This window comes from Typopeltis vanoorti, chromosome 16, assembly GCF_054136105.1.
Source record: "Typopeltis vanoorti isolate ZY-2024b chromosome 16, IOZ_Tvanoo_1.0, whole genome shotgun sequence".
Taxonomy (NCBI): domain Eukaryota; kingdom Metazoa; phylum Arthropoda; class Arachnida; order Uropygi; family Thelyphonidae; genus Typopeltis; species Typopeltis vanoorti.
Genome location: NC_143564.1, coordinates 39,534,255 through 39,559,655, shown reverse-complemented (window position 1 = coordinate 39,559,655; position 25,401 = coordinate 39,534,255). Strand labels below are relative to the sequence as shown.

Below are 25,401 nucleotides of genomic sequence, written 5' to 3'. Positions count from 1 at the left end.
AAATGTGGCTGAATTTTGTTGATACAGTGCTCAATTTCCTCCTTCAAGGCGTGGGTGGTCATGGGCTTGTTGGCATAAACCTTAGACTTCAAAAAAAAACCCAAAGAAAAAAGTCCAACGCCGTTAAGTCACATGATCTGGGCGGCCAATTCTGATCACCAAAACGGGAAATTACACGACCAGGAAATGACTCATGCAGTAATTGAATTGTTTCTCGGGCTGTATGGCATGTGGCACCGTCTTGTTGAAACCACATGTCGTCCACATCCATATCTTGCAATTTAGGCACAAAAAACTGGATTATCATGTCACGATAGCGAGCACCATTAATTGTTATTGCCTTACCAGCTGCATTTCAAAGAAGAATGGACCAATCATACCTCCAGCCCAAAATCCGCACCAAACAGTGACACGTTGTGGATGCATTTGTTTCTCAACAATCACTCGTGGATTTTCTGAACCCCAAATGCGACAATTTTGTCGATTAACAAAGCCATCAAGATGAAAATGAGCCTCATCGCTAAAGATGATTTTGTTCAAAAAATAAGCATCCACTTGTTGTTGTTCCATAATCCATTCAACGAACTCACTTCGCTGTATGTGGTCAGTAGGCTTCAGTTCTTGAGTCAATTGAACTTTGTAAGCATAAAGATGCAAATCTTTCGTGAGAATATGCTGTAGAGAGCTTCTCGAAATGCCCAATTCAAGACCACGGTGCCGAATTGGTGTTCCTGGACTCTCAGCAACACTCTCACGAACTGCTTTGATGTTTTCTGTTGAATGACTTGTTGAAGGACGGCCAGAGAGTATAAGATCCCTAAGTGATCCAGTTTCCTTGAATTTTTTAATTAATCTTTTCACAGTTGATTAAATCACTATTCCAACCATATTTTGTACGAAAATTGCGAACTGTAGCTGCCAAACCTTCATTATTTTTAAAATATTGCTCAACAATGAAAATGCATTGTTCTTTCGTGTAGCGCTCCATTTTTAATAACCCTGAACTGTCAGCTGTCACGCTGTCTGTTTTTTCTCGTTGGCAACACTCTTTACCGCACAAATGGCGCTAAATTTAAATCTTGCGTGAATTTTGGGACACCCTATAGATTCTTGGTAATCCATATTGGCAGGGAGAGATGGCTAAAAGGTTTCAGGACCAGGTGGTTGCCCAATCCCTTTATTGAATAATCCTTTTAAGAGTCCCCACTTCCCACCAAGAGCTGGCAGAGCCAAACTGCCTATAAGTGACAGTTTGTTTATGACTAATTAAGTGGTAATTTTTCAGTTGTACAGATGGGTATACAGAACTAAATAACTCAAAACTTTTAGGGAATGAGACTCACATAAAAATGTTAGTGACATCAAGCCTTGTGTTTGCAATATCTGTACACCACATTCTATACATAACAAAAGGTCAAATTCTAGTACTTGTCTAGGGTCACTGATGCAAAGCTGTATTGGCAACTAACAATGCTGATGGCTGTTGAGTTAAGCCCTTAACTACCATATGGCCATGATGCATTTACATATCAGTACATATGTGAAATCGAAGTGACATTTGGATACCACTAAAATAACATGAATCTTCTTCTTCAGCTGTTCCCATTTCTATATGGGGTTGCTGTTTCTGATGAGTCTTCTCCACTGGTTTCTATTGTAGACTGCATCTTTGTCCAGGATTTTTTCTCCTTCAGATCTTCCTTTACATTATCTTTCGACCTCTTCTTTGGTCTTCCTCTTATTCTTCTTCCTCCTTGTATTTCCATCATCATGATACTTAGTCCATCATATTTTTCATTTCACTTCATTACATGTCCATACCATCTTAATCGCACTTCTTGTATTTTGTTTGTAATCTTTATAGAACCTCCGATGTGTTCATGTTCATTCCTCACCTGATCTTTCCTTGTTACTCCACACAGCCAACGAAGCATCCTCATTTCCATAGCACTAATCTTGCTTTCTCTGGACCTCTCCATAGGCAGTGTCTCCATTTCATACAACATTGTAGGTCTCACTACTGTTCTGTATATTTTTCCTTTCAATTTCACTGGAACTTCTGTATCAAAATTCCTGACATTTCTTTCCAATTCTCCCATCCTGCCTGAATTCTGTTATTAACTCCCCTTTCCACTTCACCTTTACTATCCACTAATGAACCCAAATATTTGAATTTATCTACTTTCTTGATGACTTCTCCATTCAGCACATCTTCGTCAGTAACTAAAATAACATGAATATGAAGCATAAAAAATTAAGAAACAAGGAAATTTAATTTTAAAAAAAATAATAAAATGAAATGATTGCTTCATCTAAATGTTTATTTACTTACTCCTTCTGCAATTCAAACAAGGCCTCTTCAGCATACTGGAGGCTCTCCATATCTGACATCATTTTATGCATATGAGTTTGGGCATATCTGTGTTGAACAAATGCAAACCAGCAACCTCCAATAGCTATCACCAAGGAAAAGACAAGCAGCACATCTTTCAAATAGTTGTGGGCTAACATAATACACAGACAAAAGAGAAAAGGAAAGAATTAATAAAGAGGGACATATTAGGTAAATTAGACTGTTAATTTTTGCAGCATATCTTAAATAAAAAGCAGCATTAGCTTTGAAGAACTTTAAAACATATAAATTATATAAAGAGAAAATAAGGCATTTAGAAAATGACTTCACGGTATTTCACTCTGAGTATGCACAAAAGCTTTTCAAAAACTATATATATTTAGACTAATAATAATAATAAATTATTATCATCATCATCAACAGAACTCCATGGAGTCAAAAGACTCGTCACGGGTGGTCCCACTCTCACATGCACAGCTCATCGTACCTCGACTTAAATGCATTGACTGTCCCTATGCTCACCACACTCTCAGGCAATGTATTCCAATCACCCACCACTCTTCATTCAAAAAATGCACTCCTCACCCCCTTTGATTACACCCACTTTATACAGCTTCCAGGGATAGTCTCTCTTCCTTTCCGTCTTCAGATATTCTATGAAAAATCTCATCCACATTAATCTGGAAATTATCCCTTATCAACTTATACACCTCAATCATGTCTCCTCCTCTTCCTTCTATCCACTGGGCTCTGTAATTTGCATTCTCTCAATCTGTCCTCATATTCCATTGGAAAGGGTCCAGAGACCAGAAACCAACTTAGTCAATTATCTCTGGTCCCTTTCCAACATCTCATCAACCTTCTGAAAACCTGGCGACCAAATCTGTGCACAGTAATCCATACGTGGCCTGATCAAAGTCTTATACAATGGAATCAAAATATCCTTACTTCTACATGTCGATGTTCCCAGCATCATTCCCATAATCTGCTATGTCATCCTCACAATTTTAGCAAAATGTCCACAAATTTTCAAGTCTTTATCCACCACAACCCCCAAATCCTTCATCTCCTCCAAAATATCCCCACAATCCTAAACTCTACATCCCATCAATGCTTCCCAAATTTTAAAACCTTACACTTTGCAACACTAAACTGACATCCCCACACACTGTTTAGGTCCTCTTGCAAAGCTACAACCTGCTCTACTTCTCATAACTCTCCCCAACTTTGCATCACCTGCAAACAACTGTCTATCACCATTAAAGCCCTTTCCAATGTAATTTACATACAAATTAAACAATGGCCCCAAAAACAGATCCTTGGGGCACATCACTAATGACTTTCATCTTCTGGGATATCGCTCCACCTCAATACACAAACTGTTGGTACCTATCCAGCAGCCAATCTCCAATCCACTGCACTAATCTACCATTCAACCCCATCTGTTCCAATTTAACTACTAATTTGTCATGTGGGAATCTATTGAAAGCCTTTCCAAAATCTAAATATTACCCCCCCCCCTCATTCAATGTATTTGTCATCTTGTTATAATAAGTAAGCAGATTGCTAAATCTGCTTACTTATTATTGCTAAAACACGACCTTCCTTCAGCAAACACATGCTGTCCATTAGAGAGAATTCTACTGCTGTCCACCCAGTTCCAAATCCTTGTCCTCACTAGCTTCTCCAACACTTTGACCACAACTCCAGGCAAGCAGATTGGCCTATAATTCAAAGCCATAGTCTTATCACCTCCTTTATGAAGAGGCACAATTTTACCATCTTTCCATTCCTTTGGGGCCTGTGCTAATCTAAGACTCATGTTAAAAATGTACATTAAAGCTGTTGTTAACTCCCTGAAACATTATCTCAAGACATATGGTGATATACCATGGCCTTGTTGACATCAAGTTTACTTAATTCCTCATATACCTCCTGCTCTCAAGTTCTGCATTATGTTACAATCACAAAGATGGAATACTTTAATGAACTGCTCATTTAACACCTCTACTATATACTTCTCAGTGTTTATCATTCTCTCATTGGGGGATTGAGACAGCCTTCCCATGCCTCCACCCCCTGCCAGTGGTATTACCTTGTGGTACAAAAGAAGACCCTGTGATTCATCTCTGGGTTTGAGACATGAAGCTAATGTCTCAAACAAGGCGTCCAAAGGTACCAAACCTCCTGGACCACTTACAGCAACTATGATGAATACAAAACTTAAAAAAGCTCCATGCCGGCTCGATCGTTGTCTGGAATAACAAGGATCACATTTGTAGGCATAGGTTTCTGTGGTTTAGGAGTTCATAAGAAAGATTCCGGTAATTGGACCACATGTTTATTAAGGTAAATAACAATAAAAATAAAAAACCCGACAAGTTTCGTAAGTCGTTTCACTTACATCTTCAGGGATCAAAGGTAACTAAAAGTTTAAACACAAGAAATGAGAAATTACTCAAAATAGTTCATTCTGTGCAGCTGTGGCCATCTAACTCTTCATTAAATTAAATATCCGAATGCAGATTTAGTGCAATGCTAAGTTTGAACAATGCTGGATGCTGTCACGTTCACATTGCCCGAGGTCTGACTTGGGTATAGTTTTTATCAATGCTGACGAAACTTGGTGTAGAATTAGGCCTTAGTTTTTGTTGCGTTGGAATTACATAAGAAAATTTAAAGAAGCTGCAAACATGCTTAGAATTCCAATACAATGCAACAAAAACCAGAGCCTAATTCTGCACCAAGTTTGGTTAGCATTGATAAAAAATATACCCAACTCAGACCTCGGATAATGTGAACATGACAGCATCCAGCATTGTTCAAACTTAGCACTGCACTGAATCTGCATTCGGATATTTAATTTAATGAACAGTTAGACGGCCACAACTTCATAGAATGAACTATTTTGAGTAATTTCTCATTTCTTGTGTTTAAACTTTTAGTTACCTTTGACCTCTGAAGATGTAAGTCAAACGACTTACGAAACTTGTTGGGTTTTTTATTTTTATTTTTTATTGTTATTTACCTTAATAAACATGTGGTCCAATTATCAGAATCTTTCTCATGAAAGATCGCATTGCTTGTTTGGGTGGAGGGCAGGCTTCGAAAAATGAGTTACAGTCCCCTAAACAACACTCTCTCAAGATATGTTCCCTAAACATAGAAGGACTATCTAAATCCAAAGTTGGAGTCATCAGCAAAATAGCCAAAGACAAAGCAATTGATGTCTTGGCTCTCCAGGAAACCAATGTGCATGACACAGCCCTCAATAGACTAAAGATCCCAGGCCTAATTCTTGTGTCTTATAACTGTGTTATGTAATAATCTAGTTAACTGAATGGATACATATAACCTGCATTTGATTTATGATGCCAAGCAGGAAGGCACTTTCGACTCAGCCAGATGGAACAGAACCTACACCCCAGATCTGTGCATAGTCTCTGAAGACCATCCTCTGTCAACAACCAGAACCATCCTCAACAGATTCCCTAATAGTCAGCATTGTCCTACACTAATAGAGACAGTCCCAGTCATCAGCGTAACACCAATCGCTAGATGGAACCTTCATAGGTCCAACTGAAATGCATTTCAGAAACAAATTGAGCAAACCATTAGAGCAATTCCACCCACTCCTAATTGCTATATAAGATTTGTTAATCTAATCAAAACTGCAGCCACTATTCCTAGAGGCTACAGAAAACAATACATCCCATGCTAGAGCAGAGAAACTGAGGAACTTTTAGCCAAATATGAAGAGACTGAAGACCCAACTGTTGCTAAGGAGTTCATAGCAACGCTGGATAAAAACAGAAAGGAAAGATGGATCTCAACCATCCACGAACTTGATTTCACCACATCTATCCGGAAAAGCTGGTCACTTCTGAGAAAATTAGGTGGAGCAGGACCAACAACAACAACAGAGATAACTCCTGATTAAATGGCTAATCATTTATTGAAAACCTCCAAGATACATCCCAGCTTTATCAGGAAAATTACTGCGCAATCTTCCATCAGACAAATCCTGAAGATGGGCCCCGAGCTTCCTGAACTTGTACACCCAGTATCTTGGGAAGAGGTACAGGTAGCCTTAAAACTCACCAAGAATGGCAGGACTGCAGGAGTGGATGGTAACCTCCCCGAGTTTATAAAACATCTCTGTTAACAAGGCCAAACATGGCTGGTTTCGCTTTTCTCAGAAATTATAATGACTGGAAAACTACCAAATCTGTGGCGAGATGCCAAAATAATTGCCATGCCCAAATCATGGAAAGAACCAAATGATGTGAAAAATCTATGACCTATCTCCTTGCTTTGCTCCACCTTTAAGCTCTTTAAAAGAATTCTCCTATAAAGAATTTCACCACTTATCGAAAGAGCACTCCCAATTGAACAAGGAAGGGAAGAAATTGCTGTGACTAGGACCTGGTCACAGCAACTTCTTTTGCTACCATTACTAAGTGAGTCACAGCAACTTCTTCCCTTCAGGCAGGAAAGAAGTTGCTATGACCAGGTCCTGGCCCTGACAACACAAATTGAAGCAGGCTTCCAGAAGATCTGGAACCATTTTCATTGACCTAACATCAGCTTATGACACAGTCTGGATCAGGGGCATCCTCCTAAAGCTAGGAAATACGAGGTAGTATCAAAACGTTTTGAGACTAGGTTTGTAACACGCCAACAGATGGCAGCACAAGGCTGCACGCACAGTCACAGGGAGCACCTACCTTCATAAGTCAGTGTGCTAAAAGACATCGTCCTGTGTACATTGGGAGCTGTGCAACTGATGCTATTCTGACCACCTGCATTACCACATCTGCGATTTCATCATGGACAGCAATTTAGAACAAAGAGCAAACGTGAAATTCTGCATGAAACTGGGCAAATCTGCCACAGAGACGTTTGACATGATTCGGCAAGTTTACGGCAATGCTGCAATGAGTCGTTCGAAGTGTTCTGAGTGACATGCGTGCTTCAAGAGCGGAAGAACGTCACTGGAAGACGATAAGAGATCAGGAAGACCTTCAACGAGCTCAACCCCCAAAAATGTCGAAACCATTCAGAAACTTGTGCATGAGGATCGTCGGAGAACACTCCACAACATTGCTGTCATTGTCAGTGCCATACGGAACAGTCCAGGCAATCCTCACATGTGATTTGAACATGCACCGTGTTGCTGCCAAGTTTGTCCCCAGGCTGCTGACCCAGGAGCAGAAGGAACACTGTGTTGAAGTCTGCCAAGAACTCCATCAGAGTGACGTGGATGACCCATCCTTCATGTCGAGGATCATTACCGATAATGAAACTTGGGTGTATGGGTACGACCCTGAGACGAAGCAACAGTCTTCACAGTGAAAGAGCCCATCATCTCCACGACCGAAAAAGGCGAGGCAAGTCCACAGCTCGACCAAATGCATGCTCATCGCTTTTTTGACATTCGGGCATTGTGCATCAAGAATTCGTCCTCAGGGGCCAGACCGTCGATAGCGAGTTCTACTGCCAGGTTTTAAGGTGTCTGAGGGAGGACATTCGGCAAAAACGACCAGATCTGTGGCATGCGAAAAACTGGATGCTCTACGACGACAATGGACCCTGTCCCCGAGCTCTCCTCACACGTGAGTTTCTCGCCAGAAACAACATGATCTCACTTCCACACCCACCCTACTTGCCCGATTTGGCTCCTGCAGACTTCACCCTCTTCCTGAAGATGAAGATCCAGCTCAAAGGTCACCATTTTGACACCATTGCGGAGATCCAGCGCGAATCGCAGGTGCTTGACATGCTTCGAAAAGAAGACTTCCAGGACACATTCCAGAAGTGGCAAGAATGCTGGGAGCGCTGTATTGATATGCAAAGGGACTATTTTGAAGGTGATAGTGTGTAAACGTAGATAAATAAAGTAATTTCTCCTAAACAGAGCTAGTCTCGAAACTTTTTGATACCACCTCGTATTATAAGGTACAAAAAAACTTTTCAGCTTTTTGAATCCATTCTCTCCAACAGAAAGATCCAGGTCCATATTGGCAGAAAAAAGAGCAGGCCCAGATTCCTTCACAACGGTCTCCCACAGGGCTGTGTTATCCCTGTTATTTTTTAACATCTATGTGTACAACTAACCACATACCAGCTCAAGGAAGTATGTGTACGCTGATGACCTAGCAATCCTACATCAATCCTACCACCCTTTGCCAACCCGGAATCGACCTTGAACACAGACCTGAACATCCTGGATGAGTACGTCAAGCAGTGGTACTTGAAGCCAAATCCAACAAAAACTGTGTCCACAGTATTTCACCTGAACAATGCAGAGGTGAATTGACACCTTAACCTTTCTTTCTGTGGAAAAATGGTAGAACACGAGCCTCACCTGAAACACCTTGGAGTGAGCCTGGACAGAAGCCTAACCTATAAAAGGCACATCATCAACCTGTCCAACAAAATTAAAATGAGAAACAATATCATATCAAGGCTTGCTGGAACAACCTGGGGTTGTGGTGCAGAAGTCCTAAGGTCGTCTGCACTAGCCCTTGCATTCTCTGCAGCAGAATATTGTGCCCTGTCTGGGAAAAGAAGTACAACATTATAGACACCCAGCTAAACTCTACCATGCGCACAATTAGAGGGACAGTGAGAAGCACCCTCCCTCTCTCTCTCTCTTATCTAACATTGCTCCACCAAATATACGGAGAAGACAAGCCTCGATTAAAGAATTTAATAAAGCAATGAGCAACCCACTCCTGCCCCTGCACCAGACTCTCATAAATCCACCTAGTCTTTGCCTAAAATCTAGAAAGCCTTTCTGGTCCATGGACGAACTCTCTTCAGCTGCCCTGCCATCAACACCTGACGCGTGGAGAGAATACTGATTGACGATCTCCCAACAAATGGCCTCCTGGTAGAAGATCCCTGTGCTCTGCAGCCTGGTTTTGCTCTTCCTAGGAAAATTTGGTCATCAATCAACAGGATCAGAACTAACCAGGGCAGATGTGGCTACCAATTACATAAATAGGAACTGTTAGACCACCCTTATTGTGATTATTCTCCCGTGGCTCAGATAATTACTCATATTGTGAACGACTGCCCAAGGCACCAATTTCATGGTGGTGGTGTACAGGACATCCACAAGGTGACGGATGAGGCCTTGGATTGGCTTTACGACTGGACATTGACCTGTAGCTGTTCTGTATTCCTTTTGCCATAAGAATAAATAAATAAAATTCTCTCATTTTCACTGACCAACATCATCCTCCCACGATCATTCTTCCTTCTACTGCCTACATATTGGAAAAACTCCCTAGGATTTCTTTTAGCATCATTTGCTAACTGCTGCTGCTGATACCACACTTTTGCTACCGTTACTAAGTGAGTTACCTTCTTTGCTTACTCTTTGTACTCTTCATGTAACTAATCATCTCCACTCATTTGTGCCACCTCCATTCCTTTCAGATTGCACGCTTCACCTCTTTAGTGATCATTTTACACCTACCTTCTTTAATTTCCTGTGAATAGACCAAGTAGTACTGATCTCCTTCCCATGCAAGTCCTCATTCCATGATATTGCTGAAGTAGCCTCCTGAGTTTGCCATAATCACTGGCCTTATAGTTATACATATAACCTTTTCTCACAAAAGTCCTGATATGGCCGGCCGGCCGCCACTGAAGTAATAACTTCATGGTCACTTTCACCAACTTGAGGAAGTGGCAACACTTCATTTACAATATATTGTGATGAGATAATCAAATCCAAGACTCTCAATCCATGTGTTGATTATGCACTGCTTAAGATAGTTATCCCTTAAAAACCAAACAGACTTTGGTTCCTGATGCTGTCTCTTCATTCCAGTCTATATTACTTTTTATTATTATTATTATTATTACATGACACCTCCAGGGAGTCCAAAGACTCATCGAGGGAAGGCACCTACTCTACAACTCTGTCTCCACCACTCAAATCCACCAACGCCATCTACCCCACTACCACTAATATTTCCACAGACAATCGCAAACATCCATGCCCATGGCGGGATTTGAACCCATAGCCTTTTGGCTGGAGAGCAGATACACTGACCACTCAGCCAACCATGCTGGCATAATTGGTATCCGGAGAGTTCATCGAAAAACAGTTTACCGAAAGACGATTCATCGAAGGCAATGCATCGAACAACAATTCATCGAAAATCAGTTTATCGAACAACAATTAATCGAAAAAGCAATTCATCGAAAGACAATTGCCCGAAAAAGCAATTCACCGATGAGCAGTTAATCGAAAAGACAATTCATCGAAACGCAACTGATCGAAAAACAACAATTCATCGAAAAATCACAATTCATCGAAAATACAGTTCATCAAAAAATGAATTATACGGCGTGGGGGGGCGAAGATGTGTGTGCAATTTTTTTTTGGTTTGTTTTGGTTTATTTTGAGAGGTATATATCTTTTTATTATCCTACTATTTATAACTACTATTTATCCTACTTCGTACGGAAAGCGATTTTTTGGCAGGGCATACTGGTTGCAGTGAATGATATCCACTGAGGTGGGTATAGTTGAAATGTTAAAAGAATATTTCATAAAGGGATTTCATCCTCGTGAAATTTTTTAGCTCATATTCTAACCGTTGATGAAACATGGCTTCGTCACTATGACCCAGAGAACAAACAACAGTCAATGGAGTGGAGACACAAAGGTTCTCCATGGCCAAAGAAGTTTCGAACCAAACAGTCAGCAGGAAAAGTTCTTGCCATTATCTTTTAGGATATGGATAGTGTAATCCTTACCTTACCTCAAGAAAGGTGAAACTATTACAGCAGCTCTGAAGGAATTGAAGGAGGTATTGAATTGAAGGAAAATCGGTTCGAGAAACTAAGCAGAGGCATATTGCTTTTGCAGGACAATGCACCTGCTTATGAAATCCAACAGACAATATACAACTTGAGATTACAATATCTACCTCAAACACCATATTCACCAGGACTGGCCCTAGGGCCTGCCCTAGAAATTTTGTCACCACGTGCAGTAGCATATTTTTCCACCCCTTCCCCTTAAAAAAACTCTTTTACTTAATTATTTATACACAAATATAAATATACGCAAAAGAAGAAATCCATCGAAATCAAATCGGGACTGCGGGGTGACGACAAGCAGTAGGATACTTGCAGTCGCCATAATGTGGAGTTGCTCCATCATGTTGGAAAATGAGGTCCTACACATTCTCAATCTGGGGAAACACAAATTTCTCTAGCATATTTAGGTATGCCACTCTCGTAATCGTCTCCTCATGGAAAAAATGGCTCAACAATGCGATCATGCATGATCGCATTGTTGAGCCATATTTTCGAACCAACTCGAAAATTCCAAAACAGAAAAATCAACTTTAAGAAACATCTCATCTCTGGAAAATGGAAGACTACAAAAAAACTCGGCGTGAATGTATAAAAAAAAGTCCTCCATCCTAAACTTATTTTCTACAAAACTGCAGAAACCGAGAAGAGAAAAATTCTACAGCTCATTTAATGAAACTGCTGAAAAGGACTTCAGCATCCTACGTTTATCAAGGATGTCAAGCGCCTTTATCAGGGCGTTTAACCTGAAGGTGAGTAATCCTGTCTCATATGAGGATGGAAGGTTTTCCTCTCTGAAACTTGGTTTTTTTTTTCTTGCCGAAAAACAAATGAACCGAATTGGAAAAACACGCAGGGATTTAAGGCCAGTTGCTTCTTCCTTAATTCAAAACAACTCAACCCAATTCCAATTTCCTTTAACACTGTGTTTTCTAACTGTGATCTGTGACCACTGGCATCCTTCAAAAGTCGAATAAGACTTCCAACCACTGCTGATCTAAATATAACACCAGATGAGTATGCTTCTAAAAGGTTTACAGGTTTGTTTTTTAAGATTCTTTATTCATCATTCCTTATTTTATTATTTTCCTTTCCTAGAGAATATTTTAACCTTTTATTTATTTTTTAACAATCTGCACCGATCACCTCCTCAAAACCCAGAAATATACCTACACATATACTCATCAGTATTCTTAGCCTAATCCTTCCCCTTATTAACTGCAATTATTTGCTTTCAAGGTTATTCGGGACATAAGTGCATGTGGCACTCCTGTCGTTGAGGAATAACAGAAACAGGAGTAAATAAGCGAAACGTGATTGAAAAATCTCCAGGAATGAATGTTTTCCAATATTTTTACTCTGAATTCCTGTATATTTTATTATTATATTGAAAAATATTTACATCAAAGAATCAATTTATTAGTAGTAGTAGTAGTTGTAATATTAATGATTAATACTATTTTCCCTCATCCTCCTCAATATAATGATTGTTGGTTTACTAAGGAATAATTACAGAACAATATCGATTCTTATTGTTTTTCTTGTCCGATTTGCTTATTTCCAGGAGGAAAAGCCTAGTCCTCTCACAATTAGGCCTATTAACTTACATTCAGTAAAGTTATTTATTTATTACATTTATTAATGAAAAAATTTTATTTAGATTCTGTATTTGAAACTTTTACAAAAAAAATGTCGAACCCTTCCAGTTTTCAGTTCAGCTATATTCGGGGCTACAAGGAATAGTGTCGAAATTATGTATACAATAACTCGCAGAAGTTTTCAGAACAAGAAGCTGAATGCACGGTTCAGTTTTAGTTCATAATGGATCACTTGTAGCATGACATTTCTGTAAAGAAGTTCCTAAATGATATTAGCAATTTCGATCTGGCTGGATGAAATTTAATGAACTTTTTAATTTCAATCGATTAGACTTATTGAGACATAATTTGGTAGAACGAATTTCTTAGCCTATTCCTCCCCTTATTAACTGCAATTACATGTTTTCGAGGTTATTCGGAAGATAAGTGCATGTGGTAATCCTGTCTTCTCTACAGATAAATCGCTAACTGTACAATGAAGCAGGATGTACACTTACATTAAATGCTCTAAAATGCAAGAAAATAATTATTATGTTTCAATGACCACTTAAATATGTTGTCTGTATCATGAGTAACGTTCCGCATTGTTACTGAAGATTTTTAAACAATACTTTGCAAGAAAAATGACTTTTCGATGAATTATGAAAGAATTCATTGAAAAATTTTCGATGAATTGCATTTTCGACGAATTGTCGTTCGATGAATTGCCTTTTCGACGAATTGCCATTCGTTAAATTGTCGTTCGCCGAATTGTTTATTCGGCGAATTGCTTTTTTGATGAATTGCATTCGATGAATTGTCTTTCGATTAACTGTTTTTCGATGAATTTGCCTGTAACCGGCATAATTACCATAATCGAAATTGCCCATAATGTTCACATTTTTCTTATCCAGACCAATTTTTCTAAACATTTCCTTCTCAGTGCCTTCTGCATTACCAGGTCTATAGCAACACCCTACTAAACATTTCATCCTGTTCAACTCCACTTCACACCATACTGCTTCAAAACCACTGTCGGTATCTGCAAAAGACTACATATCCATCCATTTCTATTCCTGTCAGAATATCATCCTCATTCAACCATGTCTCACTTATACCAACAGTTTTTGGGCAAATGAACTCTACTAATGGTACAGTTTCATTCCCTTTGTTTTGAATACTTCTAGTATTTGTAAACACACACACACACACACACACACTAGCTCATTTCTCTTTCTATAACAAGTCCCACTAACTCCACTTCTCAGATATGACTACTCTACACTTCCCCTGCCAATTCCTGTCTATCATCACTAATATTACACCCTTCCTGAGCAGTGGAAGGGTGTAATATCAGTGATGTAATATCTTTTGGCCCCTCTCAATACGTACCAAAATTACTACAAAAAAGTCAAAACAACATACAGGGAAATAAATTAAAACACTACGTTTATTTTTGAAGTAAACCTTTAATTCCAACATTCTAAAATGTTATTTTTCTTGCTTTTCCATTAGCAAAATCATCGATGACATTGTCAAAGTCTATTTCATCATTCAGTTGCTGTTCTATAAACAGTATGGCAAGATTTCTTAAACACAAGATACTCATTGCAGATCTTAGGTAATTATTAATCAATTTTAATTTAGAAAAACTCCTCTCATAACTAGCAACACTTACAGCAATTGTGAGGAAAATTTGCAGTAGTATTACAATATGTGGAACTGAGTTCTCAATACTGTATTTTAGAATAAACTGCAAAAGTTCAAGGGGGACCATCCTTCCACATCTGTTTCATTTTGCGAAGCAGCAACAGAAATAAAACTCTGAAGTCTTTTCTCTCTCAATGAGGAATTCTTCCTTATTAATGTCATAGTGATCATGATTTGGTTGACATTCCTATTTATCATTCAAAAGATTCGATGGCAAAAGATTCGATGGAGTAAGGCTTCAAGAACATGAAGCTATTGAAATGATGTGGCGATTTCTTGGATCACTCTGTCCAGTGAAAAAAACATTTCTCTCCTCAACTCAGTTTCGTATGGCAATTCAGCATCTTGTGATTCTTCACCTGCCAGTCAGTTTCTTCTTTCTACACTGATGATCCATGACTATCCCCAGATCATCATAAATTTCTTTGGCATAAACCACTGAATTGTCAATTCGTCCCTATTTTCAGTTAAAAATACTTTTAAAGCCTCGAGTTTTATTTCACATTGTTGCATATTCAATACTTTGGTTTGGAGGTAGATGTGTGTGTGTCGTTAATTTCTAGAAGGACAAATTCCCACAGGCCAAGAAAGCAAAAGACTAACGCAACAAGCAGCATGCCAGCATCTGACCTGGTAACTATTTTCTTCTTCACCAGTTAAATGTTCTACAGCACTTAAGATTTTTGAGTATTTTTTTTCGTGGTGCATGGGGCAGACTGCCCACCCCCCAGCTATGCCACTGCTCCCAAGACTTAAATGTCATCCCTATACTGCCAGCAAAGGTTTGTCAATTGGTAGAGCCTCTGCTACTAATGGCTCACAAAAAAGTTAAGCAAGTTTGAGCATGGTTAGTAGTTGAAAGGGATCAATCGTTCGATGTTATTGGCACACTCTCCCTCGATGAATCTTTGGACTCCCATATAATAATATTATATGGGAATAATAATACTAATAATAATAAAAATACCCCTGACTATCTAAATCCTTTCTTGTACACTTGCACATCTACTCCTGAAACCATTATCTACACCAGGGTTTCCCAAACTGTGTTCCGTGGAAGGTGAATAAGTGTTCCACGAGAAGTTCTCCTGGAATTTGTCATTTTAGTTTTCTAAGCATTTTAATGAATAAATATTTTATAGTAGAAATATTCTGAGGAGAATAATATTCATGAATATGTCGAAAAGCTCAGACCCAGAACGCCTAAAAAATCTGTGTATCATTAATTTTCACACATCGAAACCTTTCAACATTTGGGAAAGGGAATACAGCTGTTTACGACCAATCATAAAAATTGCCTGCAATCCTCTGAATTATCGCTAATTTTCACACATCAAAACCTTTCAACATTTGGGAAAGGGACTACCGTTGTTTATGACTGGTAATAAAAACTGCCTGCAAGTCGATTACAACAATGGGTGGTATATCTTCTGTTCTGAAAGCTGAACGAAATAACATCTGTGTTGCAAATGTTAGTGACCAATCAGCAAGGAAGTATAAAGAAAATTTTTCCACTGAAATTGAAAATTAAGGTAGTCCGTATCTGGTTCTTACATCTAGTAATACTGAATACTTTCTTCACAAGTTCGTATTGTAGGATGAAAGTGCTTGTTTCAAAACTATAGTGCCGTGATTTTTTAGAATAGGTCTACAAGGGACTTTCTTTAATTTTGGTGTTAAGAAATCTCTTATCGAAGGTGTTTGTGACACAACAGATAGCGATTCATCGACCTCCAGGATGTAGAAAAGAAGGGGAAAACTACCAGCACACAGGAGAAAAAGTCTGCATTCGCGCTTAAGTACTTATAATATTATAAATTTTTGGTGATCAGAATGGGATATGTCAATGAAAATCAGCATAAATTAGTTTAATGATGTTTATGTTTAATTGATGTTTAATTAATTATTAATTAATGATAAACAAAACAGCTAAATTAACAATTAATTATTAATTAATAGATTACAAAATAACCAAGGTGTTCTGTGAAAATTTCAGGATTTGTGAAGTGTTCCGTCGTAGGAAAAGTTTCAGAAACGCTGATCTACACTTTTCATGGTGTCCCCCTGTCCACCCTGACCTCCCATTTCCTGTCCACTCTGTATTCCTTCTCTCTTATTCTCTTCACTCATACCACTTACCTCTCCATTCACAAACTTGCCTACCTTACTCTGCTGCTCTTCCACAACACTTCTTTATAATAAAATTAGTTTAATCCTTTATCCAAGTGTGGGCAAACAAAACTTTCAACACAACACTTCTTGCTTTCTCAGTACTATTTATATACCATTTATAATGGTCTCCAGCAGCTCAGTCCGTAATAACATCCATTGCTATCTTAAGTTCGAAGTTATAGACAGGGGGATTCAGAGCAGCAAAAAAAAGTCAACCTACTGAGCATATCAAGTATCCAGAGATGATTAATAGGATTAAGGTCAAAAAACAGAGCTGACCAGTATTTATACGAGTCTTTTTAAAGATATTGGGTCCATAAGTTTCATTTGATGAATTCAAGGATTATCATCTTTTAGGATAAATGTCTCTATTGCACCTGCATGCAGACAAACATAAGGGGAAGGGCCCCAGGACATCTCTAAGTTGCAGCATTCATAGTTTCACTAGGAAGCACATACACATAACCTGATGCCTTCCCAAATCATCACACCACCTCCACCATAAGTGTGCCTTTCAGATATTAGATGATAACATGTTCCTGGTTCTTTCTTGACCATAGATGGCAAAACTATCAGCAAGATTTTTTTTTTTAAGTTGGTACATCTATCATAAGCATCCATGTGAAATTGCAAGTCATTATATCAAGTAGTTTGTTTTATACAGCTGTCTGAAGCAAAAGTGTTGTCTGTATCCCTTGAAATGGATAAAATTGAGTATCATGCAGTTATAAAATTCTTTGTAAAAGAAGGTTTAACGCCAAAAGAAATTCATTTGAAATTCATAAAAGTTTATGGGCTCTTTTTCTTCATTTTCGATAATTAAGAAACGGGCTGCCGAGTTTAAACATGGCCATACTAGACTTGAAGATGATCCACGTGAAGGACATCCAAAAAGTGTAAAACCGCCAGAAATCATTGATCATGTAGGACTGGTAAGTTAAAATGTGTGAAATTGCTGAGACTATAGGCATTTCAAAAGAACGTGTAGGATATATTTTGAATTAAGAATTGCAAATGAAAAAGCTTTGGCAAGATGGGTGCCACGCTTGCTCACAGCAGATCAAAAATCCACTCGCATGAAAATCTCTGAACAGTGCTTGGAGCATTTTAACAAGAATAAAACTGATTTTGTGCTGGATTCACCATTACACACCAGAATCCAAACAGCAGTCAAAACAGTGGACAGAAGCCAGTTGTTCAGTGCCAAAGAAGACAAGGTCATGGTATCAGTGTTTTGGGATGCTAAAGGCATTTTGTTTATTATCTTGAAAAGGGTAAAACAAATAACCGGGGAATATTATTCCGATCTTTTAACCAGACTAAACGAAAAAATTTGTGAGAACAGACCTGGTTTTCAGAAGAAAAAAATCATCTTTCATCAGGACAATGCACCTGCCCACAAAGGTGTTTTGGCAATGAGAAAATTAAGGGATCTGCACTATGAATTGTTGGAACATCCACCATATTCCCCAGATTTGGCTCCCTCTGACTTCTATCTCTTCCCAAAACTAAACCTCTTCCCTGCTGGTCAGCATTTTTCTTCAAATCAAGAGGTGAATGCAGTTGTAGAGGGATATTTTGCAGATCTTACTGAGAACCACTACAGGGACAGGATAATGGCGCTGGAGCATCGCTGGAATAAATGTATTAGTCTTAAGGGAGATTATGCTGAATTGAATTTAAACGGTATTGAATCAAACACAGATTGATAAGAAATTAACTATTTATTAATTTAAAAGCTAATATTTCACTGGTATTATAACCAGCATCTTCAGAGCACACAAACAAAGTTTGTAACAAATGTGAGACAACCACAATTCGATGTAACAGTGGGGTTAGTATAAGTAATTGCAGTGTGCAACACAAGACTAAAGTCCTAATATGGCGCCATCTAAGTTAAAAAAAAAAAAAAAGTAGTCCAAAGTTTGAAAAAAATATAGTAGTCCTTGAAAGTTTTGAAAAAAATAAAATTAAAATAAATAAATATTAATTTGGTCTTAGGATGACAGTCTCCCAAATCTTTGGTAGATTTATACAGCCATACTTGTTAAGGTTTGGAGTATGTTTTAAGGCTTCTGTTGATTCCAGGAACAACCTCTCTGACTTGTAGAAGCTTCTGTGCAGTACTTTTGTTTTTTTCAATTGATCCAGTGTGCTGGGGTATCCAAAGCATGGTCTGTCAGACCCGACTTGCCACAGCCCAGTCACTGGGGAGGGCAAGTTAGCCCACCTCAGTGCCGGTCCCAAGCCTGAATAAATGGGGATGGCTGGCATCAGGAAGGGAATCCAGCCATAAAAAACATGCCAAAACCAGGGATGAAATGTCGAATAACAGAGAAAGGAAACGGCTAGGGCGTCCCCCATAAGTGACGTGCAGTTCTGTCGCTCGAGGACTGCGAGAAGTGGGATTGGGCTACTGAACCAAGGACCGGTTCGGCTAAAGAAGTGAGTCCAACAGAAAGAGAGAGTGTGTAAAGTAAGAATTGGGTTGCTGAATGTGGGTATAATGAATGAGAAGAGTAGGGAGATAGTAGACATGATGAGAAGAAGGAAGCTGAAGATCTTGTGCGTGCAGAAGACAAGGTGGAAGAGCAATAAAGCAAAGGAGCTGGCAGAAGGATATAAACTGTTTTACAGCAAGGTGAATGAGAATGGAAGAAATGGAGTTGGAATCATCATCGACAAGGAGCTGAAGGATGGAGTGTGTGAGGTGTGCCGGAAGAACGATCAGATTATGAGTGTTAAACTTGAGATTGGAGGAAGCGTGGCTGTGATAGTGTGTGGATACTACCTGGATACGCTCCACAAGTAGGTTGTGATGAGGAGGAAAAAGAGGCATTCTGGAGAGAACTAGACCAGGTAGTAATGGGAATCCCTGATGGTGAGAGAGTGATCGTCGGAGCAGGCCTGAATCGGCATGCAGGAAGGTGACGAAGTGGTGAAGAAAGGGTGCACAGGGGTTGGAGTAGTTTTGAAAGAAATGAAGAAGGTAAAAGAATTGTAGAGCATGCTGTGCCCTTCAACCTGGCTATAGCTAACACGTGGTTTAAGAAGAGAGTTGGACACCTGATAACTTATAAGAGCAGGGGATAGGATGAGTCAGATTGACTATATTATGTGCAGAAGGAAACATCTGAAGAAGGTGAAAAACTGTAAAGCGATTAACGGAGAAAGTGTAGCAGCACAGCACAGCACAGGTTGGTTGTGGTAGACTGTGATATAAAAGGGGAAAAGAAGAATACACGGACGTGACGGAAAAATAGGAAAATAAAGTGGTGGAAATTGGAAGAGGAAGGTGCAAGGAATGAGTTTAAAGAAAAGGTATTGGAAGGAATGAACTTACTAGAGGACGTGGAAGAATGGTGGGATGTAAATAGTCAGAATATTAGAAAAATTGGAGAAGAGGTATAACATCAGGAAAGGGGCTGCCTGAGGATAAGGAGGCATGGTGGTGGAATGAGGAGGTGCAGTTAGAGATCAGGGAAAAGAAAGAGGCAAAGAAAAAATGGGACATGACTGGAACCAGAGACGACAAGGAGGCATATAGATTAGCGAAGAAAAGTGCAAAGAGAGCTGTGGCAAGGGCAGTTGAAGAGGTTTATGTAGTAGTGGAGAGAAACGGTGGTGAAGCTAAGTTAGTGAGAATAGCGAAAGCTAGAGATAAGGCCTCGAAAGACATAACATCAGTTAAGCAGATAAAGGATGCTACAGGAGTAGTACTACAAGAGGAGGACAAAATCAGAGGAAGATGGCAAGAATATTTTCGTAATCTACTAAATGAGGAGAATCCAAGAGAGAGGTGTGAGGATGGAGAGGCAAACAAAGGATCGGTGCAGGACATAAGCAGAGAGGAAGTGTATTGGGCACTGAGGAAAATGAAGAATGGAAAGGCTGTGGGGATGAACCAGATACCTGGAGAAGTGTGGAGAAGCTTGGGCAGCGAGGGCGTAGACATGTTATATCTGATGAAGAAAATAGCCCAACAGGAAAAGATACCAGAGGAATGGAGGAAAAGCATTCTCGTCCCAATCTACAAGAGAAAAGGAGATGTTCAAGACTGTGGCAACTACAGAGGGATCAAGCCGATGTCACACACATTGAAAATATGGGAAAGAGTAATTGAAGGAAGGATACAGCGGAAAACAAAAATTGGTGAGGAGCAGTTTGGATTTATGCCAGGAAGAGGGATAACAGATGCAATATTTGTGCTAAGGCAATTGATGGAGAAATATAGGGAGATGCAGGCGGAGCCATATGGTATTTATAGACCTGGAAAAGGCGTACGATGGAGTGGCCAGACAGGAGGTATGGAGGTGTATGAGGAAGAAGGGGTGTCGAAAAGTACGTGAGGTTGGTGAAGATGTATGGGGGAGAGGAAACTCGGGGCAGGTCTAGTGTCAGCATGACAGAGGGGGTTCCCCATTGTTGTAGGGCTCCATCAGGGATCAACTCTGAGCCCCTACTTCTTTGATTTGGTCATGGATGTACTGTGGAGGACGTCAAAAAGGAGGCGCCATGGAGCATGATGTTTGCCGATGATATTGTTCTCTGCGAATCATCCCGAGAGAAGCTTGAAAAGACCCTGGAAGAGTGGAGAAAAAACATTGGAGGAGAGAGGCATGAAAATTAACCAGGTAAAGACCGAATATATGTCAACGGGGAGTGACGACGATATGATCATACGACTACAGGGTGAAAGGTTAACTTCAGGGAAGAAATTCAAGTACCTTGGGTCGGTCGTCAAGAGGAATGGTGACCTGGATGAGGAAATACAGCACTGAATAACATGCAGCTGGGTGAACTGGAGGAAGATGAGCGGGGTCCTGTGCAACAAGAGAGTGAGTTGTAAGTTGAAAGGAAAGCTGTATAAGATGGTGGTGAGGCTGGCGATGCTCCATGGGCAGAGACGTGGCCTATAACAAAGGCACAGGAGAGGAAGATGGAGGTGGCAGAGATGCAGATGTTGAGATGGATGAGTGGTGTGACAAAGAAGGACAGGATAAGGAATGACTACATCAGAGGGACGATCAAGGTGGGCCCAATCGGTAAGAAGGTACAAGAAAGCAGCTGAGGTGGTTCGGTCATGTAGAGAGAAGAAGTGAGGAGTATGTTGGTAAACGAGTGGAGTGTATTGAGGTGGAGGGAAGGAGGAAAAGAGGCAGGTCCAAACTCAGATGGAGGGATAAGGTGGCAGAGGATCTTAGGGAGAAAGGATGGAGTCGGGAAGATGCCCTGGACCAGAGAATCTGGAAGAAGCAGATTAAAGATGGGAACGCCGACCCTGTTTAACATGGGATAGGGCATAACGAAAGAAGAAGAAGAAGATTGCAAGCACTGTATTGCTGTGGGGGGGGGGGTGACTACCTTCCTTATTCAGGCATTTTGAACTCTTATTTGACCACTGTCTTCATGTAACCATTTGTTACTGAATTAAACTATTTACAATTTTTGTGGGCATTTCTTTCACATCTCTTATCATATTGCTTCCACTAAACTGCATAAAAATTCATCATACAGTTTTTGCATTATCGTGATTTTTCTCTTTGTTCCTTAGTTGTGGAAATGGAAACCAGTGTAGTTTAAGGCAAGATCTATAAACAACTATAAAGTTGTTTATAAACAACAGCTATAAAGCTGTTACCTTCTACTGGAATCTGAGCAGATGTTATTCTGTTTGAGAAAACAGCACATGATCCCACTAGATATTCCTCTGATTTTCAACCATCTATGTAAACATGCACAAAATCAGAGTATTCAGTTCTATATGCTTGAAAGAGGTGCTGGTAAACTACTGGATAGGTGGAATGTTTGCATAACCTGCAGAAAGAAAAATTGTATGGTAGTGTATAAGAATTCCACAGCAGTAGTATCTGCAAATTTGCAAACTTGCAAGACCAAAGTGACAGATTGCAGTCCAATGAGTGTTGTACAGATTCTCACACCATAGACAAAAAGTATTTGGACACATGGAATGGTCTGGCAGGGATTTTATTTTGGTAGGATACAACAGACAGCTGTTGACATTAAATGTGAAAGATGATTCATTTGCCTCTATGTAGAGACTAGGGATCAGCAAAGTTTAACATGCTTCAGTTGCAATTCTTATGGCTTGACGGTGGATAGGTTCCAACCACTGGTGTACTCTTTCTGGTAGAAAGAATTTGAGACCCATAATCAAGTTTCAATCTTATCAATGCATCCTAAGAGGTCGAAGATAAGGTGTGAAGGATGTTCATCCCTACATCCTCAAATGGCATACCTGATGGAGAAAACTAAATTTCTTTGTCAAATATGCACCCTAAGAACTTTGCTTATGGGATTAAGATTTGTTTTAGAGTTCTGGATCAGGATGAAGACCAAGTGTGTAATAAAAATACACACAAACCATCTTCTGCTAGAAAAATCTGAACATATTCTCAAGCAAACATTTTGAAAGACAGTCAATGGGTTGCTGCAGCTTTCATTATATGACCTTCATATCACATGAATGACAAAAGATGGTAAACTCATTCACATTGAGGACATTACTTACAGTTGGGGGATAGTTGATCAGTTATCAAATTAACCTTGACTGCAAAAATGAGTTACACTTAAAAACGAACCTTGTGAGACTTCTTCTTCTTGGGTGTAGTCAAGATAGAGTGGTTCCAACTCATACTTGAAAGATTCATTCGGATAAACAGTTCTTCACAAAATGAGGGAGGTTCCTTCTGAGACCAAAGTTGGGTAGATCTTTCAACATTCAAAATCTCCAAGCAGTGTTGCATGGGTTTTCCATATCAAAGAGAACCAATATTAAGTGCTAAATGTCTCAGGAAGGCATCTTTAATGGATGATTCCAGTTGGACTAGATGATTAGGTAGTATTATTCTTGAATAATAAATTCTAAAATGTATTTTCATTTTTAAAGATAAGGATAAGCTAAATTCTTACATTTTGGAGGACCAAAAAGAACTACATCCATGGCTTTCAATGTAATCTTCTGTTTATGAATAGGATCTTTTATTCCCAAAACACTGGACAGAAAATTATGATTACCAACTGCCATTCTTGAATTGGTGGAGACAGAGAGGGAAAAAAAAAAAAAACATTAAGCAATTATTTCAAGTGACCAAGGAAAATGGCAGAAAATAAATTTGAACCATATAAAAAATACAAGATTTGTAAATAAATTGTAATATATATGATTATTATTAAAAAACAAATAAAATAAAATAAAAACATACACCTACACATCTGATATTTTTATGATACTACCACATAAATGTTAGCACTTTCAACACCTTCTATTTACACATCCCATTACACAGATAATAATGCACTGCAAAATACATATATACATCAGGATTCAAGAATGAATTTGACAGTTCAATCCCCCTCTCTGTCCAAATGTCAAATGCTGTAATCAGCCATCAAAATGGCAACTGGATGTAAGAAGTATCTTCAAATGTTCTGAATATATTATTTAATAGTTAGCAATAACTTATAATAGAGTAGTAAGCATTTGCACTAAGTTAAATCCTTATTAAAGCAATAGAGAAAGATATGCACTAACCCCATTAACTAGATTTGAGAGCATTTTTTGGAAATTATGGAGACAACTACCGTGTTTGAATAAAAACTAGTTTAATATTACTAAAATTTACAATTCGACGTTTCGACCTATATATCAAGGTCATCTTCTGGAGCGTACAAATATACACAAGAAACAAGCTATACTACAATCAGACTGGTTCGTTAAAAACACTGACCGACCACTACCACAATTGTTGGCCTGACCTCTGGTGAAAAAAAAATTAATTAATTAATTAAAAAAAAATATATAAAAAAAAAAAATTATACATAAACGCTAGAGTCTTATTATTTGTGTTGTCTACTATATACATATATTAACATCATTCCAGCCGGTTGGAGTGGAATGGTTTCTAATACTAGCGGATTGGCTAGAGTCCTGACTTATGTTGAATCTTTCATATTAGGTTGGCTGAATGTGTGCCATCCAGATCCTTGGAATTTTCATACCATCTTTATTGTTGATATTTGGGTGGTTTATCAGGATTTCGCAGGATTCTTTAAATTTTCTTTTGTACCATGTTTTTGTGCGGTGTAAGGAGCAGGTGCTTTTCCAGTTGATTTGGTGTAAGGTGTTAAGTGCGTGGTCTGAGAGGCCTACTTCACCATAATGGTTATATTTAATGTGTCTAATGTGTTCTTTCTTGCGTATAGGGATTGTCCGTCCTGTTTCACCAATGTACAGTAAGTTACAGGTGCAGCGGATGCAATAGACTCCAGGATGTGCTAATGGGAGGAGAGGATCCTTAGAGGAGCTGAATATGGTTTTAAGTTTAGTGGGTGGTTTAAAGGTGGCATTGAGGTTATAATGTTGTAGGATTCTGTTGATTTTTTCTGATAACCCTTTAATGTATGGGATGGCTATGGTTTTACTGTAATCTAGATTCATTTTTGTTGTGGTTTTATAGAGTATTTTATTGACAGTATTTTTGTTATAGCCATTATTTATGAATGTGTCACTAATGATTTTTAGTTCTTGTTTCAGGGCTTGCTGGTTAGAGCAAATAGTTGTGGCTCTGTTTTTAAGGGTGTTAATGACTCCATATTTTTGTGCTGGGTGGTGGTATGAATTTGCATGTATGTATTGGCCCAGGTGTGTCGGTTTTCGGTAAACCGTGAAGGATAGACTGCCTGAAGGAAGACGTGTAACTAGTGTGTCTAGGAACGGGAGCGAAT

The 25,401-nt window shown here is 39.0% G+C and overlaps 1 protein-coding gene across 3 annotated transcripts in view; it reads right to left on the bottom strand.

Annotated features, from left to right (window-relative positions):
- LOC150097965 (stromal interaction molecule homolog) overlaps positions 1–25,401 on the bottom strand; it is a 279,318-nt gene that overhangs the window by 159,450 nt on the left and 94,467 nt on the right. For all 3 annotated transcript variants that reach the window (XM_090406136.1, XM_090406137.1, XM_090406135.1), the window contains exons 5-6: positions 23,587–23,702; positions 2,333–2,504 (exon numbers count right to left, since the gene is read on the bottom strand). In XM_090406136.1, the coding sequence (XP_090262262.1) occupies positions 2,333–2,504; positions 23,587–23,702 (288 nt within the window). The remainder of the gene's footprint in view (positions 1–2,332; positions 2,505–23,586; positions 23,703–25,401) is intronic.